Below are 20,757 nucleotides of genomic sequence, written 5' to 3' on the forward strand. Positions count from 1 at the left end.
TTCCAACACAAAGAAAATTATCTTTTCCCCTCAAAAGTTAGCGCTGAAGACGCCAGTAATTCGTATGGTTAAAATGCTATTTTCCCTCAAATTCACAATTTATGCTAAACCTCCAAAAAATGTGGTTCACAGATGGCGGGCGCCGGAGGCGCCAAAAACTTGAAATTTTATAATTAAATTTAATAAAATAAAAATAGAAATTTATTTTATTTTGTAAAAAAAGTCTTAATTATCGTTATCTTTACTACCTCAAAAAAGCAACTAAACAGACCAAAAAATACAGGAACTACCTGAAAACCTTTTGTCATCTACATTCCATTTACCAATATATAAATTAGTTTCAAAATCTGCTCCTCCCCACATATTACAATTAAATAATGCACGCAAGTTAGGTGGGCGCCTACTTCATGCATGTAAAATAGCGTACTGTCATTTGCATGCGCTAGTTTGCTTTGACATTAGGTTTTTTTGGTAAAGGTTGTGAATTTGATTTGTCAATATTCTGCTTGAGAGAATGAGAAAGCATTCTGTCTCTCTTACCAGGCTTATTCTTTGATTTTTTAATAAATGGTGTGTTGCTAGGTATTTTAGGGTCTCCTTGAGTAATTTTGCATTTTTCTTGCTTAGAATCATCACAAGTAGAGACTGGATCAATCTGGTAGATAAGATCATTGGTCCATTTTTCTTTGCCCCAAGTCTTGATGTAGTTATTAAATTTGTTTCTATCTTTTTTAATAAGTTTAGGAATATCATTCGAAATTTTCTTAAGCTTAGCAACGAAGAAGCCGTCCATATTATTAAGATGAGGGTATATTCTTCTAGTGTATGTGGAGATTGTTGGATTAAATCTGTGCTCCCTAAACTTGGAGATACCATTAGATCCAATTTCAACTCCCAAAGGAACCAGCTTGACATGACGAGTTCTTAAAATATAGTCAATAACCATCTCATTTTCCTCAATAGAAATTGAACAAGTAGAATAAACAACATACCCGCCAGTTTTGCTATTGGCATCAACCATGTCAATGGCAGCTTTAAGGAGTTCTTTTTGTAGCAAAGAGTGTTGAGCTAATTCCTTAATGCTTCTCTTTACCTTAACAGACGGATCCCTTGCAATGATTCCAAGACCAGTACATGGAGCATCAAGAAGTACTCTGTCAAGCTTTGGAAGGAATGATCTGAGCTCCTTACCATCCATATTAATTACAATACTATTATTAATACCCATTCTATGAAGGTTAGCAATCAAACCAGTACATCTGTCCTTTCTCAAATCATTTGCATATAATATACCGGAATTTTTCATTAACTGTCCAATATAAGTCGTTTTACCACCAGGAGCTGCTGCCATATCGAGAACCTTCTCTCCCGGTTGAGGAGCTAACGCCATAACCGGAATAAGACTGGAAGCGCTTTGAATCATGTAATGTCCAGCAAGATACTCTGGAGTTGCTCCAATCGGAACGCTACTGGAGTATACTGTAAGCCCAACCTTAGTCCATTCACCAGTAGGATCTACGTTTGCTCCTCTAGAAATTAATTTCTGAGCCAAATCTCTTCTTCTGCTCTTAAGCATATTGGTTCTAATTGTCAAGGGTCTCTTATTTTCATTGGCCTCGAAGAAATCCAAAGCTTCTTTTGGAGAGAATAACCCTAATATATAGTTTGTAAGTTCAGTATTATATCCATATAATATTGATATATCATCTGCTAATTTGGCCATTAGCTCACTTCTGGATGCTTTTCTCGAACTTAAACCTTTATATTCTATTGTGGCTTTACTGGGACCTTTTGAATCCAAATACTCAACAATTGACTCTACTCTTGACTTTATTGTTTCCAAATCTTCACTAGTAACTCTTAATCCAAATGGGCCAATAGTATCATCCTCGCTTTTCTTAATATTAATGTCAATTTCATCTTCTTCATCCCTCTCTTGGTCGAAGTCTGGTACAAAATCGTCATCTATCTCCTCTCCTTCCTCGGACTCTAAATCAGAGTCTGAAAATCCTCCGTTTGGTAAACGATCTTCAGTCTCTGAATCCGTAGATAATACGTCCTTACCCTTCATTTTACAATTGAAATATCCTACCTTTATGCTGACTTTGCGAACAAATCTCGATTAATGTCTACAAAAGCTCCACCCTTAAATGGTAATTATATCAATACTTTGACTTTGCCTTACTGTCCTATTATTATTGATTTATCTCAAATATACTCCAAGCTTATTACACTTATTAAGTTTAGCCTTGAAGCAATTTTGACCGGTTCGACTAATTTTTTTTGTTCTAATCATCTATTAAATTCTATCTAAATCATCAAATTTGACTAATGCTTTTTATTTCCCTATTTATTTAATTTCTGTTATTTCGGAGTTGGCGCCTAACCAGTAGGTACCGCATGTAGCTACCGGTATATTAGAGAGTTTGGCGCCTACATTATTAAATACATAGATTAATAAAATGTGTGGAAAGAAAATTATTATAAAATCAATTAAAATTAAAGATATATTAAACAAGATTGACTTGTCTTCAACTTCCGGTAGGACTAATTAAAATATGGAGATATTCTTGAGACTGAGTTGAATGGATTTGGTTGTAGTAACTATCCCAAAAATTATAAAAGCACTTGTAATTGCAACAACATTGAAAGTCATTGTGTGGTCCAAAAAAATTGTTGGGATTATATTTATGTTGTGATATATAGTTCTGTAGTCATTTTCTCTTGATTCCTCTTGAATTCTCCAATAAGATACAGAAGGAGGAGAGATCTGTCCTCTTTTAGCCTTTGCGCCTAAATATTCAAGTGGGAGAAAGTATTTTTGAAATTTGAATATAACAATAACATTTGTATTTGGAGCTAAGTCGATACAAAAGTTCACTAATATGTTTTCAGACTTGTAAATCTTAAGGTTTAAAAACTGTAGGGCATTAAAAGAGTCGAAAATTAGTATATCATCGTTTTTGTCATGAATATCTACAATGTTTTTGATCACTTTGGATCTCGCTGACAAAACTCGGGTATTATAGAACCAAGGGTTAATATACCTCGGAAACTGCTCCCAGTGGCAGATCCTTATACTCTTTTCAGAAAGAAGATTATCCAAAGCTATTACTAAACTTCCTTCTGTTCTATCACTTTTAATGTCGTCCCCTATTACTGACTTGACATACGATCTATCTACATGTAGAAAGCTCAACTTTGATTTATCTTCGAGTTGCTTATAAGGATTTAAAGCAGAAATATGTTTGATCCATTTCACCCCACATACTTGCTTTAAGAACTCCAGGCTTAATTTGATTGTAGAGTTGTTAAGGTTTAAAACGTTCATCTCTAAGCTAAACAGATCATGATGTACTGGGTGTCTATAGGAAACAATGTTGCATATATTGTTATTTTCATAACTTAAAACATTTTCTTTTAGTGGTACGCTATTTAAAAAGTAAATAATCTTGGACTCTACAACAACTGGACAAAGAAAATCTTTATATTCTGGCTCTTCAAGACCAATTAGTGACCACAGAGTCTCGCTTTGTCCCTTTCTTGTTACAGATAAATGCTTTACTTTCAAAACTATATTAAAGAAGATTCTAAAATATGCTTTTTTTCCTCTCCTCTTAAACTTTAACCCTATTGATTTGTATGATGCTTTTACAAAAGAGTCCAAAGATATCTTTTTGAGTATACCATAAGATCCTGCTTTACTTGAATAGTCTAGGGCCATACAAGGAAGCAACTTTCTCCAACAATTCAAATTATCCATACATAAAGTGTCATCATAGTTGTTACAAATTTGTCGGTTCAGGCCGGTACCCTTCATAACTTGAGTACAACTCTTTTCTCGATTTAATGCATTATTAAAGACTGTCAGGGAATTACACATTATTGAAGAAACCTTGGCTAATATGGATGACCATAACTCTTCTGAAACTAAGCTTGCATCTGAAAACCCCAGGTCCAATATTGATCCTGTAGTATAAATATCCACCGGAGGTTCTCCCCAGTTACTTGTTCTCCACATACCTTGCGTTGAAACTAATAACATGTCGTCGAGAAAAGGAATCTGCAATAATTCTAAAAGTTCATTTGAAATAAACTTGTAATCTTTCTTAGTTAAATCGTTATCTACCTCTATCTCCAACTCATATCCTAAAAAATACCTACTTTTATGAGGCAGTCTATTAATTATAGTCTTCTCCAGATACTTTTCCCTATTTTCGTTATTTTCAACAAAACCAATTAATACTATAAGTATCAAGCATGTTGCTAAGAAACTCATTTCTAATACGTTCATGTCCTTCATTAGGACCTTCCCACACACAAAAAGTCTCAAAGCTTCTCCTTTTTCTTTAACTCAAATTATACTCTTTCGTTTCTTGCCCAAACCTGTGCTACATTTACAATAAAAAAATGTTTTGGCGGGTTTTTCTGGCATCGAAGAAATTCTATGAAAACCTGAAATTAAGTCGAGAAAAGCAGAAAAGAATGTAATTTTTATGTGTTCCTTGTGTGTAATTGGATGAATAGAACAAATTACTTTTAATATGGCTAAAAATAAGGAGATATCAGATGTTACTGAGAATACACTAAGGATCATCAAAGCAGCCAATAGGTCACTTCAGTTTCACCAGGATAGGCTGGGAAAGACAAAAATGGTAGAAAGTCAGGAGAACTTACAATTTAAGAGTCAGAATAAAGTAGGACTTCGGGATCTCTGGTCTCCAAGCTTTAAACCTATGCAAGCAAAGTCAACAAAAGAGGTAGAGGTCATACCGAAGAGGTCGTACGACGAGGAATCCATAGAAAAAACACAAGAAAAAGTGAGGGAGCTCGAAGATAGGATCTCCAAAATACTGGAATACTCGTCAGCACTCGAAGAGACGCTAAAACAAAACATTAACCAAACAAACAAAATCAGCAAGAACCACTGCTGCTGCAATAAACAGACTCAAAATAAGAAACTCTACGAATTGAAGATTACTAGTCTAGTAAAAGATGTCATCAATTCACTAAACAAAAAGAAAATACAACCCCAAGTTAAATCCTGTATAATTCGCCCTAAAACACGGTCAAAACCTAGCTCCAGCCCCTTAATCCCCATCTCAACTATAGAGTATCTCTCGAACTTCATCTTGGAACTATGTATTGAGGACATTCTAACATCTTTAGACACTTCCCTACACAATTTTTCCATCAAATTTGTAAAGGGAAACTATTGTGAAACTGAGACCAGCCCATGAAGAGTTGGCGCCGTATGGCGGGAATTCTGGAAAATTAGAAGTAATTGGATAAGCTTAAAAGCAAATTAAAGGGGAAAAAAAATAAGGAATTGGAAATTTGAAGAATTGGTTAGAAGAGGAAGATTTTTTAAGGGTATTTTTTGAAGAATACTGTAAAAGGATGATGATGAACAAGTTAATTAGCTCTATAGTTTTATGTCTGGCCAATTTGTTTTGTTTTACCAACGTAAGTTTAATAATTACACAGTTCCTGCTGTGGAAAGACCAGGAATAAAATTTGGCCTTGGCTCTCCTTTATCTTTCAGGCTCAATCTGTCCCAAGAGATGCAACAAGCATACAGATTACACTCTGGTTGAGTTTTTCCCTAGTTGCAACTTTGATAGTTTTCCTATATTTCATGATTAAGACTGCTCCAAATACCGGGAGAGATCCTCTGTTAAATATGAGAATCAAGTCTGAGGCTGATAAGTCAAAGTAAACTATTTATTAGGTGACTTGGAGTTGCTATTTTCAGTGAATAAGCAGTAGTATTCTATGACTTTAAGCTCCACATTATATTCTGAATTTCTTTCTTTCTAGCTGTTCGTCCATTAAACCACGCAATTTCCTCTATGATTACCTCACATATTAACATGTTCGTGTCATTGCTTAACTCCCTGACATTTATCTCTTTTTTTTTCTCGCAATTCTCCATTTAAGGTACCTTACTTTTTCTGGCGCCAAAGCAATACATGATACTGTGAGTAGAAAAAGAAACTAGAAAGGAGAAATTGGTAAAAATTAAAGTGAACTGTAATTAGGTGAATAAAGAAGATTCTTTTTGCTTATAATAATTTGGAGGTTTTAGTGATGGAATAGATTTTTCAGATTTTGGATTTTCTCGCCTATTATAAGTCAACTTGCAAGCTTTTCTGGAAATGAGATTCCGAGTCCTGGTTGAATAAATAAGTTAAAACTGAAACAAATTGAAATGAGCTTTGAAGGAAAGCACTGCATACATGTAACAGCAGCCAGGAAGTTCTTACACAGCTTTTTGAAACTCCCAGAGGAAGCTCTAAGAGAGGACTTTGATATTTGCTATAGTAATCAATGCAATTCTGAGGTTAAATCTAGAATTGGATACTTTGGGATCCCAAGAAGGGAATGTGAAATCCCATACGAATTTGTTGGTATCGGACTTAGTACTGGAGAAAATGTCCCTTTCGAAATGAAGAAGGCCACTAAAGTAAAGAATCCAACAAACAGTAATCAGATTGACATGTTACTGGGAGACATTGGTGAGCCTACATACAGAGAGATCCCAATTAAGCAAGAAGGTGTTAGAGAGGCAATTAGAGAGGCTTTTAGTTTGTCTCATGTGATAGAAAAGGTCTTAAGGGAGGATAGCACAAATACATCTCGACTATTAGCTCTTCGTCAAGAATCTGAGTACAATAACGAAAATGAGTGTAATCTAAACCGTTTTAAAGTCTCTAGCAGTATTGATAGATCCAAAATACTTGACTGGTTTAGAGATCAGAAACCAATTTGGGACGAAGAGGACTACTTTGTCAAAAGTGAGTTATTTAGGTCAACTCCAGACTGGAAAAAACTTGAGACTTATAAAGACTTGATCAGTTGTGAATGGGGATCTGCAAAGGTCCTGATGATTATTCAATTTTGGCAGACCTCTTTGACATTTACGGATAGACTTGTTAATAATAAAGATTCATCTATTATTGAGTATGTTGGAGGGAATGAAGAAAGCTGTCTGCCTTTGAGAATACTAGTAAAGTTCGAAAGAAAGGCATTAAGAGACAAGCCAACCCACGAAACAAAGATTTTACACTCTATAGAAAAATTAGAGATGAGACAAACAAGAGATTTTCAAATTAGTCATGAGACAATCAAAATGGGAAGAAAAGACCCACAGGAATATAGTCCAAGCTTGGAATCATTGTCAGAGGATGAGATTCTGACCAATAAAGATCATGATACACAAACTAATCAAGCCAATATAAGGTATTTGGAGATGGTTAAGTATATTCAAGGCAAAGATAAGTCTAGGGAATTCAAGTTTCTTGAAAGTAGATTCAAGGATTCGGATAAATCACATTGCTATTTGTACATTGAAAACAAAAGGGACTTTTTCCTTAAGCTTCAAACTAAATATGATAGGGAAATCATTCATATGATTAAAGCATGTATTAAGGGTAGAAAATATGACAACGAGAATAAGTTATGGCTACTTCCAATTGAGACACTTTATGAGTCAGTCTGTATGGTTGAATTCCTTGGAGGAACTATAGACAAAAACGTTTTAGCTCTGTTAATAAATGGAAACAGAATTGATTTGGATCATGAACTGCTGTTTTCTATGGATGAATTGGAGAACTGGAGGAATCTGCTACCAAAATCCTCTCAAGGGACGTGGTACAGATTGAGTATCAAATTTCATTTAAGTATTATAACTGAAATATGTAGAGGAAATTCAGAGAAGTTCCAAGACCAGAGTTTTAAGCTTACATTTGCTAAAGAAGGGATTGATGAACATCACTATAGTGAACTAATTAAGACTCTCAGAAACAATAAGATCTCAGTAATGTGGGACTCACACGAGAAAAGCTGGAGAATACCTATAGATCAGTTCTCAAAGGTAATTAATACATGCAGAGGAAGTTTGGAGTTTTACTTTTCTAGCATGTTTGACCATATAGTATTCAAACAAATACAAGAAATGATGAAGGACACAAGCTTTCAAAGCAAAAGAAAGGAGTGTGGCCCCGGAGAGGGCTTAAGCAGTTCAATTAAGAAAAAGAGGTTTAGTGCATTAGAATCAGATGGAGAGGAGGTGACAAAAAACAATCACAGAATCGGATACGAGGAAGACGATGATGAAAATATCGATTTACGGGGAAACGAACAAGCCTTGATTCTAAGCTGTCTTGGGAAAGATGAGCATGACAATAAGAGACTTGAAGCTAAAATATCAAATATGATCAAGAATGTGAAGACTCCTAAGCATATTGAAAAGATTGAGTTTATGCTTTGGCCCAAACATTACAAGGACTGGGAATCTATTTCATTTCTAGTAATCTCAAAAGACTTCATAATGAATGCTTATCATCCAAAACTGCTTTTATCCATAGTAAGCAACGTGATGATTGTGTCAGAAGGAATGATTGATTATTTAACAAAGAAGAATACCTGGCCTGATAATTCATTTGAAACTAAGTTTGAACTCGTCAAGGGTCTTCCTTCTCTAGAATCCAGGCTCTACATTAGTGAAGGGATTTTTTGCAAGACAAAACTTTTTATCGTTGGGCCCCCTGGAAACAACCACTTCAAACTATGCACTCGTTTAGCTACTTTAGGGAATGCTTCGTTTGTTCAAGATCCACTATTGGCAGACTACATAATAATTTGTGATGAATCAGACCCTAATGCTTTGAAGATTAAGAAATCGGTCCCGAAAAAGCAAGCAAGCAAGGTGCAAAACACACATGGAGAGACTCATTCGATCCAGGTGACTCCGAAATGGGTTTATGACGTAGTTTTAGACTTTACGATCATTAAGCCCACTTCTAAACGAAACCATAAAGCTTGGATGAGTGAGTGAATAATGATTATACTAGATATAAATGGCTTACTCCTCACCCATCTAAATTATGCCTTTGTCTAGATTAGAATTGATCAACTTTATTTTTTTTTCATTCAAACATTTTGTTATAATCGACTCCTTTTTTTAGGATTAGATGACAAGCGGCGGGCGTTTCAGGCGCCAAATTAGGTTATGGGGGTTAAAATATTTATGTGAGGTTAATAAATACAAGTAGGGAAATAATAAGAGATTAAAATTTTGTGAATTTTTGGGGGGGGGGGAAAAATTAGAGTTAAATAGGTTCAGGAGAAAGTTTCTTGATAAAAAGAAGAAGCAAGGAATTGATTTGTTAGTTTGTGGCAGGTGATAAGAAAATGTCAGGACTTCCATCTAATTTGCGTAGTATGTTGGGTAATTTGCATGGTTTTGGAGGTTTAATGGCACAAGATCCGGACGCTCCGATACCAGATACATCAGAACAGGTATATATATCATCATTGGCTTTATTAAAGATGTTGAAGCATGGGAGAGCAGGCGTGCCAATGGAAGTAATGGGACTTTTATTGGGAGAATTCATTGATGATTACTCAGTACGTGTGGTGGATGTATTTTCAATGCCTCAATCGGGAAACAGTGTAAGCGTAGAAGCTGTAGACCCAGTTTACCAGACAGATATGTTGGAAATGCTAAAAAGAGTTGGAAGGTCGGAGTTGGTTGTGGGATGGTATCACTCCCATCCAGGTTTTGGATGCTGGTTTTCAGGCACAGATGTAAGCACTCAGCAAAGTTTTGAACAGTTAAATCCCAGAGCAGTAGGTATTGTCGTAGATCCAATTCAGTCTGTGAAAGGGAAAGTTGTGATTGATTGTTTTAGACTAATCAGTCCTCATTCAGTGATTGCAGGCCAGGAGCCTAGGCAGACAACTTCTAATATAGGGCATCTCCAGAAACCTTCAATAACAGCTCTAGTTCACGGACTTAACCGAAATTACTATTCTATTGCTATTAGATACAGAAAAAACCTTTTGGAGCAGAAAATGCTTTTGAACCTCCACAAACCCACATGGAGCGAGCCATTAAGATGCGACAAGGAGGAAAGCTTTAACGAAAGGACTAACAAGATAATCAAGAGAATTTGTGAAACTAGCAAGCAATATCACGAATCTACCAAGCTAGAGTTGTCAAAGACTTCGAAAGAACTCGAATTAGAAAATGTTGGTAAGGTTGATGCTAAGAAAAGGTTGAATGCTGATGTTGAAACAGTTTTGACTGATAACATTCTCCAGATTCTTAAATCAAACATTGCTTCTTCCGTATTTTAATATGTTATAGCATAAAACACTGGAAATTATTTGAAATTATTGTATTACTAATGCGTTTTATACACTACATCAACTTCTTTATTCGTCTTTTTGCTATTGTTCTTGTTTCAATAAAATTTCTCTACATTACGTGTTTTTTTTAGAGTTACATGCATGCAAGCTCCCATGTGGACAATGCAAGTGCTTTGTATACCGGTAGTACAAAATTTGTAAGTGAGTTACGTGTGAAATAGATGGACGGCAAAAATGGAAGTGGATATTAATTATGCATTTGGAATATTTAATAATTAATTTTTATCAGGAAAAAAATGAATTTGTTTTTATTTCAAGTTTAGGAAAGAGTGGGCTAAAGGTTTCATAAATTAAAGTGAATAAATAAAACTATTAATAGTAATATTGCTGTTACTATTATTAAACTAATAGTACAAATGAAATTTTGAGTGGCAATATTTTAATGGGGAAAAAATCCAATAAATTGAACTGAATTTTTCAAGGCTCGTAAAAAAGTGATAACATTTTTTCGATAGTGGGCCCCCCCATAAATCATTAAATAAAGGGAAAATAAAGATTGTATAATAGGGTTGAAAGATTTATATATTTTCCTCACTGTTAAAATCAAAGTACAAATACAAAAGGAAGGTTGAAAGAATTGAAGAGCTTTTTAACTACCAACTATTTGTATTCTTGTTTAACACGGCCTAAGAGGTGGTAAAAAGGCGAAGAGAAAATAAGTTAGTGCTCACACGAAAGGGATTTGGTGAAGAGATTTAGGAAAAGAAAAGGATATAAGGTTTAAGATATTAATTTTTGGTTAATTGGTTTATATTTTATATAATTTATGAAAACACAGTATAATTTGTATATAGGAATTTCAAGTACAATCGAAAGAAGATTTAAAGTGTTGATTAGAAACATAAACTATCTTTTTTTTTGAATATAAGATAGAGATTTATGATCAATTTTTCTTTTAGATAAAGCTTTTAGACGTGATTTTATTGTATGAAAGGTCTGTGAGAAATGTCAACAAGAGGAGTTTTGCAAAAGTATAACATGAAGTCATTGAAAGAACAAAAGATTGACACATCATTATATGGGAAACAAAAGACTGAGTGTAAAGTAAAAAACAGCAGTAAATTTACAGGCGAAGTATTGATCACGAGTAAGAGTATCTCTAGCCCAACACAGAGTCTGGAAAAGAGTGACTCACTATCCGTTTCATCTAGGGACAATTCTAGAATTGAAAGTAGTGTTCCAACTGCAGCAAATAGTCCAACTTCATATTCAAGTTCAATGGCTTCAATTCCAGATGAGCGAGGTGACGTTTACGAAGCCTTGGATAGAGTTCCAGATGACGGAAAAATATTGGACCATGATTTGCATCTTTTGAACAGAGCTATACATCCTGAACCATTTGGGGTTCTTGGGTATCAAAAGTTCGGGGATGATGGTAAGTATGAATATTATGTTGTTAGGGCATGGGTCAGGAACGCTAGAAGAATTCAGATTAAGGCAATTGATTGCTCATTTTCTTGCATTGGTACTGACAATGCACCTGTTGAGATGGAACAAAGATATATTGATGGTCATCCAAGTTGGATGTTTGAGAAGGCCTTTAAGACACTCAAAGAGAAGATATCTACGTGCAGAACTCACTTTTGTGGATATGATGAGAATTTGGGAAATTCTAATATTGAAAATAAAAGAATGGGAAACCAAAACAAGGACGATTATTCTACCGATAAGTTTTCAGATGTTGGGTCTGTAGCTAATAATAAAACAAATAAAAATACGATTGTTTCTGGGAAAAAGGAAATTACTACCGATTTCAACTCAATGAAGGAGAAAAAATGTTCTAACATTATTGTAAATACCGTGAATAAATCAGCAGCAGGTTCGGCTCTGAGTAGAGAGTTCTATACAGAAAATGAAGTGCCCAAACTTAAATTTAATCAATCAAACTTGGTATCTTCAAATATCCCGAGAAATAAAAAGAATATTAGAAGTGCAGCATGCAGCTCAGATGAAGCTTGTAATTGTTACGTACATGACAACATTAACTCTCAAGAATGTGTGAGGAAGTTGTATTATGAGCTACTGGTTGAATACAATGGAGATAATTCTGGTAAGATCTTCGCTATTAGAGACACATACTCATTTGGATTACTGCTGTCAGATGGTGATATGGAACTTTTCCAATCAGGTAGCTGTTGGCATGTTGACAATATCCTGGGGTCCCATATTATTGAATATAATGGAGTAAAAGGGGTAAGGTTCTCAGTTTGGGCACCCCACGCCAAATATGTCCGTGTGGTTGGAGATTGGAATTCCTGGGATGGAAGAGTAAATCCCATGCGATTTCGTCATGGAGTTGGAATCTGGGAATTGTTTATTCCACACCTGGGACCAGGTGAGAAGTATGGGTACGAAATACATTCCCAGTCAAATGAAGTGTTTGTTAAAATTGATCCCTACTCACAAGAGTATGAAGTTCCTCCACGATATGCGTCCATCATAAGCGCTTGTGATGATTCATACAAAGATGAGTCTGACCGTTTCTGTTGGGAGGATCAGGAATGGATAAAGAAGAGAGAACACTTGGGTTCTAAGGGTGAGATGAGAAGACAGCCTATGTCAATTTACGAGGTTCATCTTCCAAGCTGGATGAGGAGAGAAAATGGAGACTACTTGGGATACAGAGAAATTGCAGAGAGACTTGTCGAGCACGTTAGAAATCTCAACTTCACTCATGTTGAGTTTCTCCCTCTTGCTCAACATCCTTTTGAAGGAAGCTGGGGATATCAAGTTACTGGACAATATGCTCCATATAGTCGTTTAGGTACTCCTGATGACTTTAAATACTTGGTTAACGAGCTTCACAAGGCCAATATTGGAGTCTTTATCGACTTTGTTCCTGCTCACTTTTGCAAGGATGCTTGGGGATTGGTATATTATGATGGAACTCCGACCTACGAGTATGGAGATCCAAGAGAAGGCGAGCACAAGCAGTGGGGAACTGCCGTCTTCAACTTTAGAAGAAATGAGGTCCGTTCTTTCCTGCTTGGAGCTGCATACCATTGGCTGCGTCGTTACCATATTGATGGACTTCGAATTGATGCAGTTAGCTCCATGTTGTACAGAAATTACTTAAGGCCTAATGGTGAGTGGATTCCCAATGAATTTGGAGGAGATGCAAATCTTGAAGCTGTTAGTCTTCTACAAGAGCTCAATTGGGTCATCCATAAAGAGTTCCCTGGTGTTTTCACTATGGCTGAAGAAAGCACTGCCTGGCAGGGTGTTACACACAAAGACGGAGGACTTGGATTTGACGCTAAATGGGATTTGGGATGGATGAATGATACCCTAAGTTACTTGTACACTCCTCCTGACAATAAAAGCAGTAAGCATAATAAGCTTACATTTAGGGGACTTTACATGTCCCATGAAAATTGGGTTTTACCTTTAAGCCATGACGAAGTTGTTAATGGCAAGGGAAGTTTACTTGATAAGTGTGGATTCACTGGAGCCCCTTATATGGATAGAATTAGGACATTAAAGACACTTTTTGGATATCAGGTCGGGATGCCTGGTCGTCCTTTGCTTTTCCAAGGAGCTGAAATTGCTCAGGGGAGAGAGTGGAAAGAGAATAGATCTGTTGATTGGCATGAGGGAGAGGAGGACGTGAGAAAGAAGGTTTGCATTTTCCTAAGTGATTTATTAGCTGTTTACAAGAACAACGTTAGCCTCCATGCTGGTGATGACGAGTCCTGGAACTTTCAGTGGGTAGATTGTGAAAACTCTCAAGACTGTATCATTGCTTTCCTTAGAAAATACAAAGAATGGTATAACGATGTTGTGGTAATTTGCAACTTTAGCTCGAGGCGATACAACCACTATCCAATTGGAGTTCCCCATGGCAAGGAGTGGCTTGTCATGCTTAATTCGGACGATTGGAAGTATGGAGGGGCGATGTTTGGTCCTGGAAACAACTCCACTGTGTATGCTTCTCACGGAGGAAGGGTTGGCTGGGACTATTGTCTCTGGATTGATATTCCCGAGTTCTCTTGTATATATTTAAAACCTTTATTTAATCCTGATGAAAATGACTTAAAAAAGAAAAATTATACGGAACAACAGGAAAGCAATCAAAGTATTTCAACCAGCTGAATTTCACATTCCTAAATACAACATCAGAATTTAACTGGAATTCTTGAATATATCCTTCCCTCATCCCTATCTATTTCTCTCGCTACCACCTAAAAAAAAAGAAATGAGATTCAAATTCAAAATCACCTCAATTCCAGAAATACTCTTGCTCATATATAAAATCTTACATTGCTGAAGCCCTAATCGAGGAACTCTACTTTGATGAATCTTATATCCCTATGTTAAGTTCAGCTAATCGTATATAACCTTAAAAAGAAACCAAAGGAAATCTCTGAGAACTGCTTATCCGCTATTTAATAATAGTATTGGGACAGAGCCTATTTTTTAATACTACTTAAAAACTGTGAAAGTCTTCCAACAGAGTCTTTCTTGCTCCCATTCAGAAATAATTTGCTTTTTTGTACATTTGGAGGAGAGTTATAAAGGATGTCAAAAGATCCGGTACCGATTTTTATCGGCTTGCCCATTATAACGCATTCACTAACGCCAAACACCGGATCAACTCTATTTTGAAAAGCTGCTTCAAATAAGTGTTCATTTGTCTCCTCAAAGGATGCCAACATAAGTGTTGAAGTACGCATCTTTTGAATACCGAATCTAGAAATACCCAAAACGTCCCCTCTAAAAGTCATGATATCAGCTAATAACTGTATATGTCTTAGATCAATATCCATACTATAAGCGTCCATACATTTCTGTACTTCTTGAATAATTACTTTTCTAGCTGCCTCAACTCCAAGTACTTCCCTAACCTCCATTACATGATTTGATACCGTTGTAGTACCGATAATACCGTTAATACCCATCAGCTTTAAGAGCCCATATCCTTCAACTGCAAGACTGTAGCACTTTCTCTTCTCTCCAGTTATAAGGTCTTCCTTATCATCTTGTCTAATTACACTTCTTCTTATTCCCGGTATACCACTAACTACTACATTCTGTAAACCTTTTCTAAGTAGTTGTGTCTGAAAATAAACATTCATTGTATTTCCCAATCCAGTATTTGTTAAACTACCGGTACTATTACCAGTACCGTATAACGATGATGAAGATCCAATTTGGGAAATTCCACCACCAATTAAAATGGAGAGTTTCCAAAGATCAAGAACTTGAATATCTTCCAGTTTTAGTTTAATCTTTGAGATAGGTCCGTGGCTAATGATGGAGTCTCTTACAGTGTATGCATTAATGTCAAGATAATGGTTTTTAATGGTTTCTTCGTTAAGATTAATGTTGATGAACACTCCATTTGGTGAGTAAAGTTCCTCAATATCAGAGACTACCTCATTCAAGAGTGTTTTTACAATAGATCCTTTAACAATTTGGGCATAATTAAAGTCTGAATCGTTTTCGAGTTTAGCTTCAATAATAGGGGTTAGAATCTTTGTAGCAGCATTAATGATCTCCTTAATTCTTGGCACTCCCAAAGTAACATTCATACTAGCAACTCCTGCAAAGTGGAAGGTTTTTAAAGTCATCTGAGTTCCTGGTTCTCCAATTGACTGAGCAGCAATTGCTCCAACAGCTTCTCCTGGTTCTGTGATTGCTTTCATGTACTTGTTCCAGCTCTCTCTAATGAACTCATACATTTGTCTAATAGTAATAGCATAGTCCAGATTATATCTTATAGGCCTAAACTCTGAAGAGCAGGGAGATAAAAAAATCCCAGATTCTCCTTCCTCATCAATAATCCTCCTCTTCGAAGTAGTTGTAACATTAACAGTGGAACCTGCTTCCAAACTTCTCTTCCTACCTGCAAGGCTCTCCTCTTCTTTTTGTACGTATTCTGTTTCAAGTCTGTCTCTATTAAGGATCATTCCAGAGTAGAATCTTCGGATATACTTGGTGAACTCACCAAGTTCCCGAGATCTTCCTAAAAATGCAATTCTGGAAACGTTTGGATCCTGTTGAAGTATTTGCTTAAACCATTCAGAGTCTAATCTGGAATCAGTACCAAAATCTTCCATTATTTGCATGTACTCCTCGAATTTGAGTCCCTCCTTTTCTCCCTGATCTCTTCTATACCTTGAAATCTTCTCAATATGAGAAACCAAAAACTTCCTCATATTATTAGAGAAAATATTCAGCTCATGAGTCTTTTCCTGGTGAGTCGGAGACTCCAAAATAGAAATCTTCTGGTGAATCAAAAGTGAGTTTGGAACGAGCTCTCTTGTCATCCTAATCAAGAATTCCACCCATTTCATCATCTCAAAGGGAATCAGAGGAACATTTGTGTCCATAATAGGCAAGTACTTGTAGATCAAATAATGAGCAAGAACACTATTTCTCATACAAATACATGTCTCGTTCCTCCTACACCACTCTAGTCCATTCTTTGTGTACCAAATCTTCAAAGTCGCCAACTTATCCATCACGGACTTCGGAATCTCCTTATACTCATTCTCAAAGTACTTTGGATCAAAGATTATCTGGCTGAGGCTTTGACTACAATAAGGAGAGGAAAGCAGAAAGTCTTGTAAGCTCTGTTCTTCCTGTTGTTCCTCCTTAACGTTACCATTCTCCTCCTCATGTTTCTCCTCTTTCTCCTCACACTCCTGATCCCACTTCTCCTCTTGCTGTTTTTCCTCTTTTATATCCACCATCTTCCTAAGCTTTGACCTTGTAACGTTCTCTCCCGTCTTCTTCCTGGCTCTTCTCCTCTCCTCATCCTCCTTCTGTTGTTTCATCCTTCTCTCCTTTTCCTCACGTCTTTTTTCAACCTGGACCAACAACTCATCTATCTCGTCAAATATTAACTTTCTATTAATCTCTCCCGAATCAACGGTATTTGGAGTGCATGTATGTGCATCATGTGTATCCGCCGGCGCCAAGCGGTTATTTAGAAGTCCCAAAGAACCATTAGAGAGATAGTTCTCAAATAAGGAAAGAAGATGGTTAACGACTTCAGTTGAGGGTGGAAGGAGTTCAAATTGATGAATCTTTTGGTCGTTTTTCGATTGCTCTGGAGAGGAGTTGGGATTGGAAGAATTTGTTGAGGATTTTCTTTTTGATCTTCTAGAGATGGATGGTTTTAAACTTTCTGAACTAGTGGTATCCTCTTTGAAGGGTTGATTCTCCAGGAAGTTGAGGTAGTTGTTGAACAGGAAGTAAAAATTGAAATGGACTTTGGTTTGGGAGTAAACATGTTTAAAAAGTTTTCCAAAGTTGACGAGATCTAACTTATCCTCCATAAGCATGGGATTAAGTCCATCATCTCCATAAATGAACTGGATGATCTGTCCATCACTTGTTCTAACTGTTTGGTCGTACTTTATACAAAGATCCTCCAATGCTTTTACAAGTCTTCTTTGCATATATCCTGTCTCAGCTGTCTTAACAGCAGTATCCACAAGTCCTTCTCTCCCTGACATTGTATGAAAGAAAAACTCATCTGGCTGCAGCCCTGAGAAGAAGCTATTCCCAACAAATCCCCTGCTCCTTCCATCAACACAATTCATCTTGAAGTGAGGAAGAGTTCTGTTGGTGAAGCCGTTTTGGATTCTTTGTCCTGCAACATTCTGTTGACCTACACAAGCAACCATTTGAGCTATGTTGATTAGTTGGCCCTTTGCTCCTGATAGATACATAAGGAGAGGTTTGTTCGAAGGAGGAAGACTAATATGAGAAGCTTTTCCTGCTTCATTTCTAATATCGTCCAAAATCTTCTTCACTTTAAGTTCTAAAGTATCCTCAAGTGAAAGACCAGGATGAGGAGTCAGTTTCCCTTTTTCGTATGAATTGATCTCATCCTGAACCTTTTGGTGCCCATTCTCTAATAGATTTTTCTTGGCTACAAGTAGTTCAGCATTTGGAGTAACATCATCAATTCCAATTGTCATTCCTTTATTAGCCAAATACCGTGAGACAAATCTGGAAATACGTCCCATACATTCTGAGCTCTTTCTTGCGTTGTTTTCACGCAATATATAAAAGAAGAGTCCTTCCTTAGATCCTCCTCCGAGTACCTTTTTTCCAATTGCTCCTGCTAAAAGTTCTGAATGTCTCACCACTACATAACCTTCGTTCGGACAAAGATCCTTCAAATCCGACTTAGAGTCATAGTCTCTCTCCTTTAATTCAAATGAAACGTCGATTCTTTCCTTTTCATTAGAGTTTGGTCTCAGTATCATGTTAAATACCTGCTTTCCTGTCCAAAGCTCCACAGGCTTTAGAATGGTTGGAGGAGGTAATTCCATTGGGATTTGTCCATTTGAAAAGTGACAACAATATTGGGAAAACTGGTCTCTTGTCAAAAATACATCCCTCCCTGTTAGTACATACATCCCTAAGAGAAAGTCCTGAGTTGCTGCTATCAAAGGTTCTCCATTTCTTGGGGTCACCAAATTGTTCATTAGTCCCATCAAATGTTTCGACTCTGATCTAGCCAGCTCATTCTGAGGAAGATGGAGATTCATCTCGTCTCCATCAAAATCTGCATTGTAAGGAGCACAAGCACATTCATTGAATCTAAAAGTTCTCCATGGCATAACCACTACTTTGTGGGACATAATACTAAGTCTATGTAAACTTGGTTGTCTATTAAAGAGAACGATATCTCCAGTTTTCATATGTCTTTCTACAATGTCTCCAATCTCAAGACGTTCAGAGACAACTCTTCTATTAGCATATCTAAGACTGGATTTACTTCCATTACTTTTATAAACATAACACGCTCCTGGCCAAATATCATGTCCATTTAGAACAGCCTCCCTTAAAGAGTCAATATTAATAGCATTAACTCTCTCAGGGTAAGTTAACTTCTTTGCAATGATCATTGGTACCACAACCTCATCAACTTCAATATTAGGATCTGGAGAAATGACAGTTCTTCCGCTGAAATCAACTCTTTTACCACTAAGATTGCCTCTAAAGCGTCCCTCTTTACCTTTGAGTCTTTGACATACTCCTCTCCCAGCTTTCGGAATGTTCTTACTAGCTAAGAGCTGATTTACTCCTGGAGCATCAGCATTAATTAACCTTGTACATTGAAGCTGAAGAAATTCCCAATTTCCAAGTAACTGAAAAGTCTGAAATCCTGACTTCATTTGTGACTTGATAATGTTATTCAAATCGGTGATTTCTGACAGAATAACCGTCAAGTCATCCTCATTACTCCCTGATTCTCCCATTGTAACTGAGGGTCTAATACAATTAGGTGGGACAGGGAGACGTGAAATCAGTAGATTTCCAGGCTTAAAAGTCTCAAGAATATCCAAATCTTGATATGGAACTCTTTCTAAAAGCGTCTGAACAAAGATGGGGGTTAAATCCTCGACATACTCCTTGCCATCGACTTTAATTGCATGAGTTAACTTCATGAACTGATCCAAAGTTGGCCTAATTGTTCTTCTTAATTGGCCTTGCTGAGACATACATCTTGGACAAGTTTTGACTTTCTTACATCTCTCAACCAGCTTCCTAAACTGCAATCTATAGGAATGAGCAATGGAATATGACTGCCTTAGCCTGGCAAGATGTTGAAGTTTCTCCTCTCCTTTAAGAAGAAAAGCTCCACAGTTCTTACAGATACAACACAAAACACCATATAAATGCTTAAAGTATCCAACATGAAAGACTGGCTGTTGTAAATCAATGTATCCCCAGTGACCTCCACAAGTCTTCAAAGTCCCTCCACAACTTGAGCACTGAACGTCTGCCCTATGAGCTCCCAATCTTGAGTCCAAAACTCCTCCTTGCAGCGGGATGTTGGTCATTGGTTTGTAAATCTCTCTGTGTAAAACCTCCATATGTGCGGATCTGGCAATTTCGTCTTTTCCCATAGCAGAGAACTCAACAGCCTCAATATTACGTCTTTTAAAGACATTGACAACATTTTCCTTACTCAGATTCACATTTTCTGGAATTAAAAGCTCTTTATCTAGAACTTTAATTCTTGTTCTAGGCGTCGACATAGTTAACTCTAATTTAATCTCCTCTATTTCCTCCAAAAATCACAATTAACTCCGTTTTATTCCTTCTTCCCTTGTTGCTACAATCTTTGAATCGCACAATTTCTATTTTTACCATGAATAACTCCAGTTTTTCCTCCTCTTTTCATCTCATTGCTCAATCCTGATCTTAGCCAAGCTATAATGCGTCTTGCCTATACTATCTAACCTTTTCTTTGCTTCTGCTTCTTTTCCTCCGCTTTGAGCCCCTTTATTGATCAAAATCAGTTAATTTTCCAGAATGGTAGTCTTTTTAGTCATCTTTAATTAATTAGAAACTCGCGCAAAGCCCGCCTAAAATTTATGTCAGCATTAACTAGAATAATGGCAACCGGATGGGGGAAAAAAAGAATCAGGTAAATAAAAAAGTTTTAAGAGGAATTAGAATGATTGGGAAAAGTAGAGGATGAACAAGTTTAAAGTGTAGAGTGAACTGTGCCTTTCTGAAAAATAAAGGAGAGCGATCAAAAACTGTTGAAAGAAGAGAGGAAATTAAAGGGTA

At 36.6% G+C, this 20,757-nt stretch overlaps 7 protein-coding genes across 7 annotated transcripts; 4 read left to right on the top strand and 3 right to left on the bottom strand.

Moving 5' to 3' along the window:
* Nucleotides 1-442: 442 nt before the first annotated feature.
* Nucleotides 443-2,071, bottom strand: ELE39_002484 (Nop2p family of SUN fmu RNA methylase; the record flags this gene model as incomplete). Its single annotated transcript, XM_067345334.1, has 1 exon — nt 443-2,071. The coding sequence occupies one exon, from the start codon at nt 2,069-2,071 to the stop codon at nt 443-445; it is 1,629 nt and encodes a 542-aa protein (XP_067202102.1).
* Nucleotides 2,072-2,551: 480 nt separating this feature from the next.
* Nucleotides 2,552-4,303, bottom strand: ELE39_002485 (Gpi16p PIG-T family glycosyl phosphatidyl inositol 16 signal peptide and transmembrane domain or GPI anchor; the record flags this gene model as incomplete). Its single annotated transcript, XM_067345335.1, has 1 exon — nt 2,552-4,303. One exon carries the CDS (start codon nt 4,301-4,303, stop codon nt 2,552-2,554), a length of 1,752 nt encoding a protein of 583 aa, XP_067202103.1.
* Nucleotides 4,304-4,544: 241 nt separating this feature from the next.
* Nucleotides 4,545-5,240, top strand: ELE39_002486 (uncharacterized protein; the record flags this gene model as incomplete). Its single annotated transcript, XM_067345336.1, has 1 exon — nt 4,545-5,240. The coding sequence occupies one exon, from the start codon at nt 4,545-4,547 to the stop codon at nt 5,238-5,240; it is 696 nt and encodes a 231-aa protein (XP_067202104.1).
* Nucleotides 5,241-6,211: 971 nt separating this feature from the next.
* On the top strand, nt 6,212-8,839 carry ELE39_002487 (uncharacterized protein; the record flags this gene model as incomplete). The annotated part of the gene is made up of 1 exon (XM_067345337.1): nt 6,212-8,839. One exon carries the CDS (start codon nt 6,212-6,214, stop codon nt 8,837-8,839), a length of 2,628 nt encoding a protein of 875 aa, XP_067202105.1.
* Nucleotides 8,840-9,195: 356 nt separating this feature from the next.
* ELE39_002489 (26S proteasome-associated Mov34 MPN PAD-1) lies at nt 9,196-10,143 on the top strand (the record flags this gene model as incomplete). Its single annotated transcript, XM_067345339.1, has 1 exon — nt 9,196-10,143. The coding sequence occupies one exon, from the start codon at nt 9,196-9,198 to the stop codon at nt 10,141-10,143; it is 948 nt and encodes a 315-aa protein (XP_067202107.1).
* A 1,017-nt stretch (nt 10,144-11,160) lies between these two features.
* Nucleotides 11,161-14,307, top strand: ELE39_002490 (alpha-glucan-branching enzyme; the record flags this gene model as incomplete). Its single annotated transcript, XM_067345340.1, has 1 exon — nt 11,161-14,307. One exon carries the CDS (start codon nt 11,161-11,163, stop codon nt 14,305-14,307), a length of 3,147 nt encoding a protein of 1,048 aa, XP_067202108.1.
* Nucleotides 14,308-14,624: 317 nt separating this feature from the next.
* Nucleotides 14,625-20,219, bottom strand: ELE39_002491 (DNA-directed RNA polymerase III C1 subunit; the record flags this gene model as incomplete). The annotated part of the gene is made up of 1 exon (XM_067345341.1): nt 14,625-20,219. One exon carries the CDS (start codon nt 20,217-20,219, stop codon nt 14,625-14,627), a length of 5,595 nt encoding a protein of 1,864 aa, XP_067202109.1.
* Between the last annotated feature and the right edge of the window lie 538 nt (nt 20,220-20,757).

Source organism: Cryptosporidium sp. chipmunk genotype I (genome assembly GCF_004936735.1).
Source record: "Cryptosporidium sp. chipmunk genotype I strain 37763 chromosome Unknown contig_26, whole genome shotgun sequence".
NCBI classification, from domain to species: Eukaryota; Apicomplexa; class Conoidasida; order Eucoccidiorida; family Cryptosporidiidae; genus Cryptosporidium; species Cryptosporidium sp. chipmunk genotype I.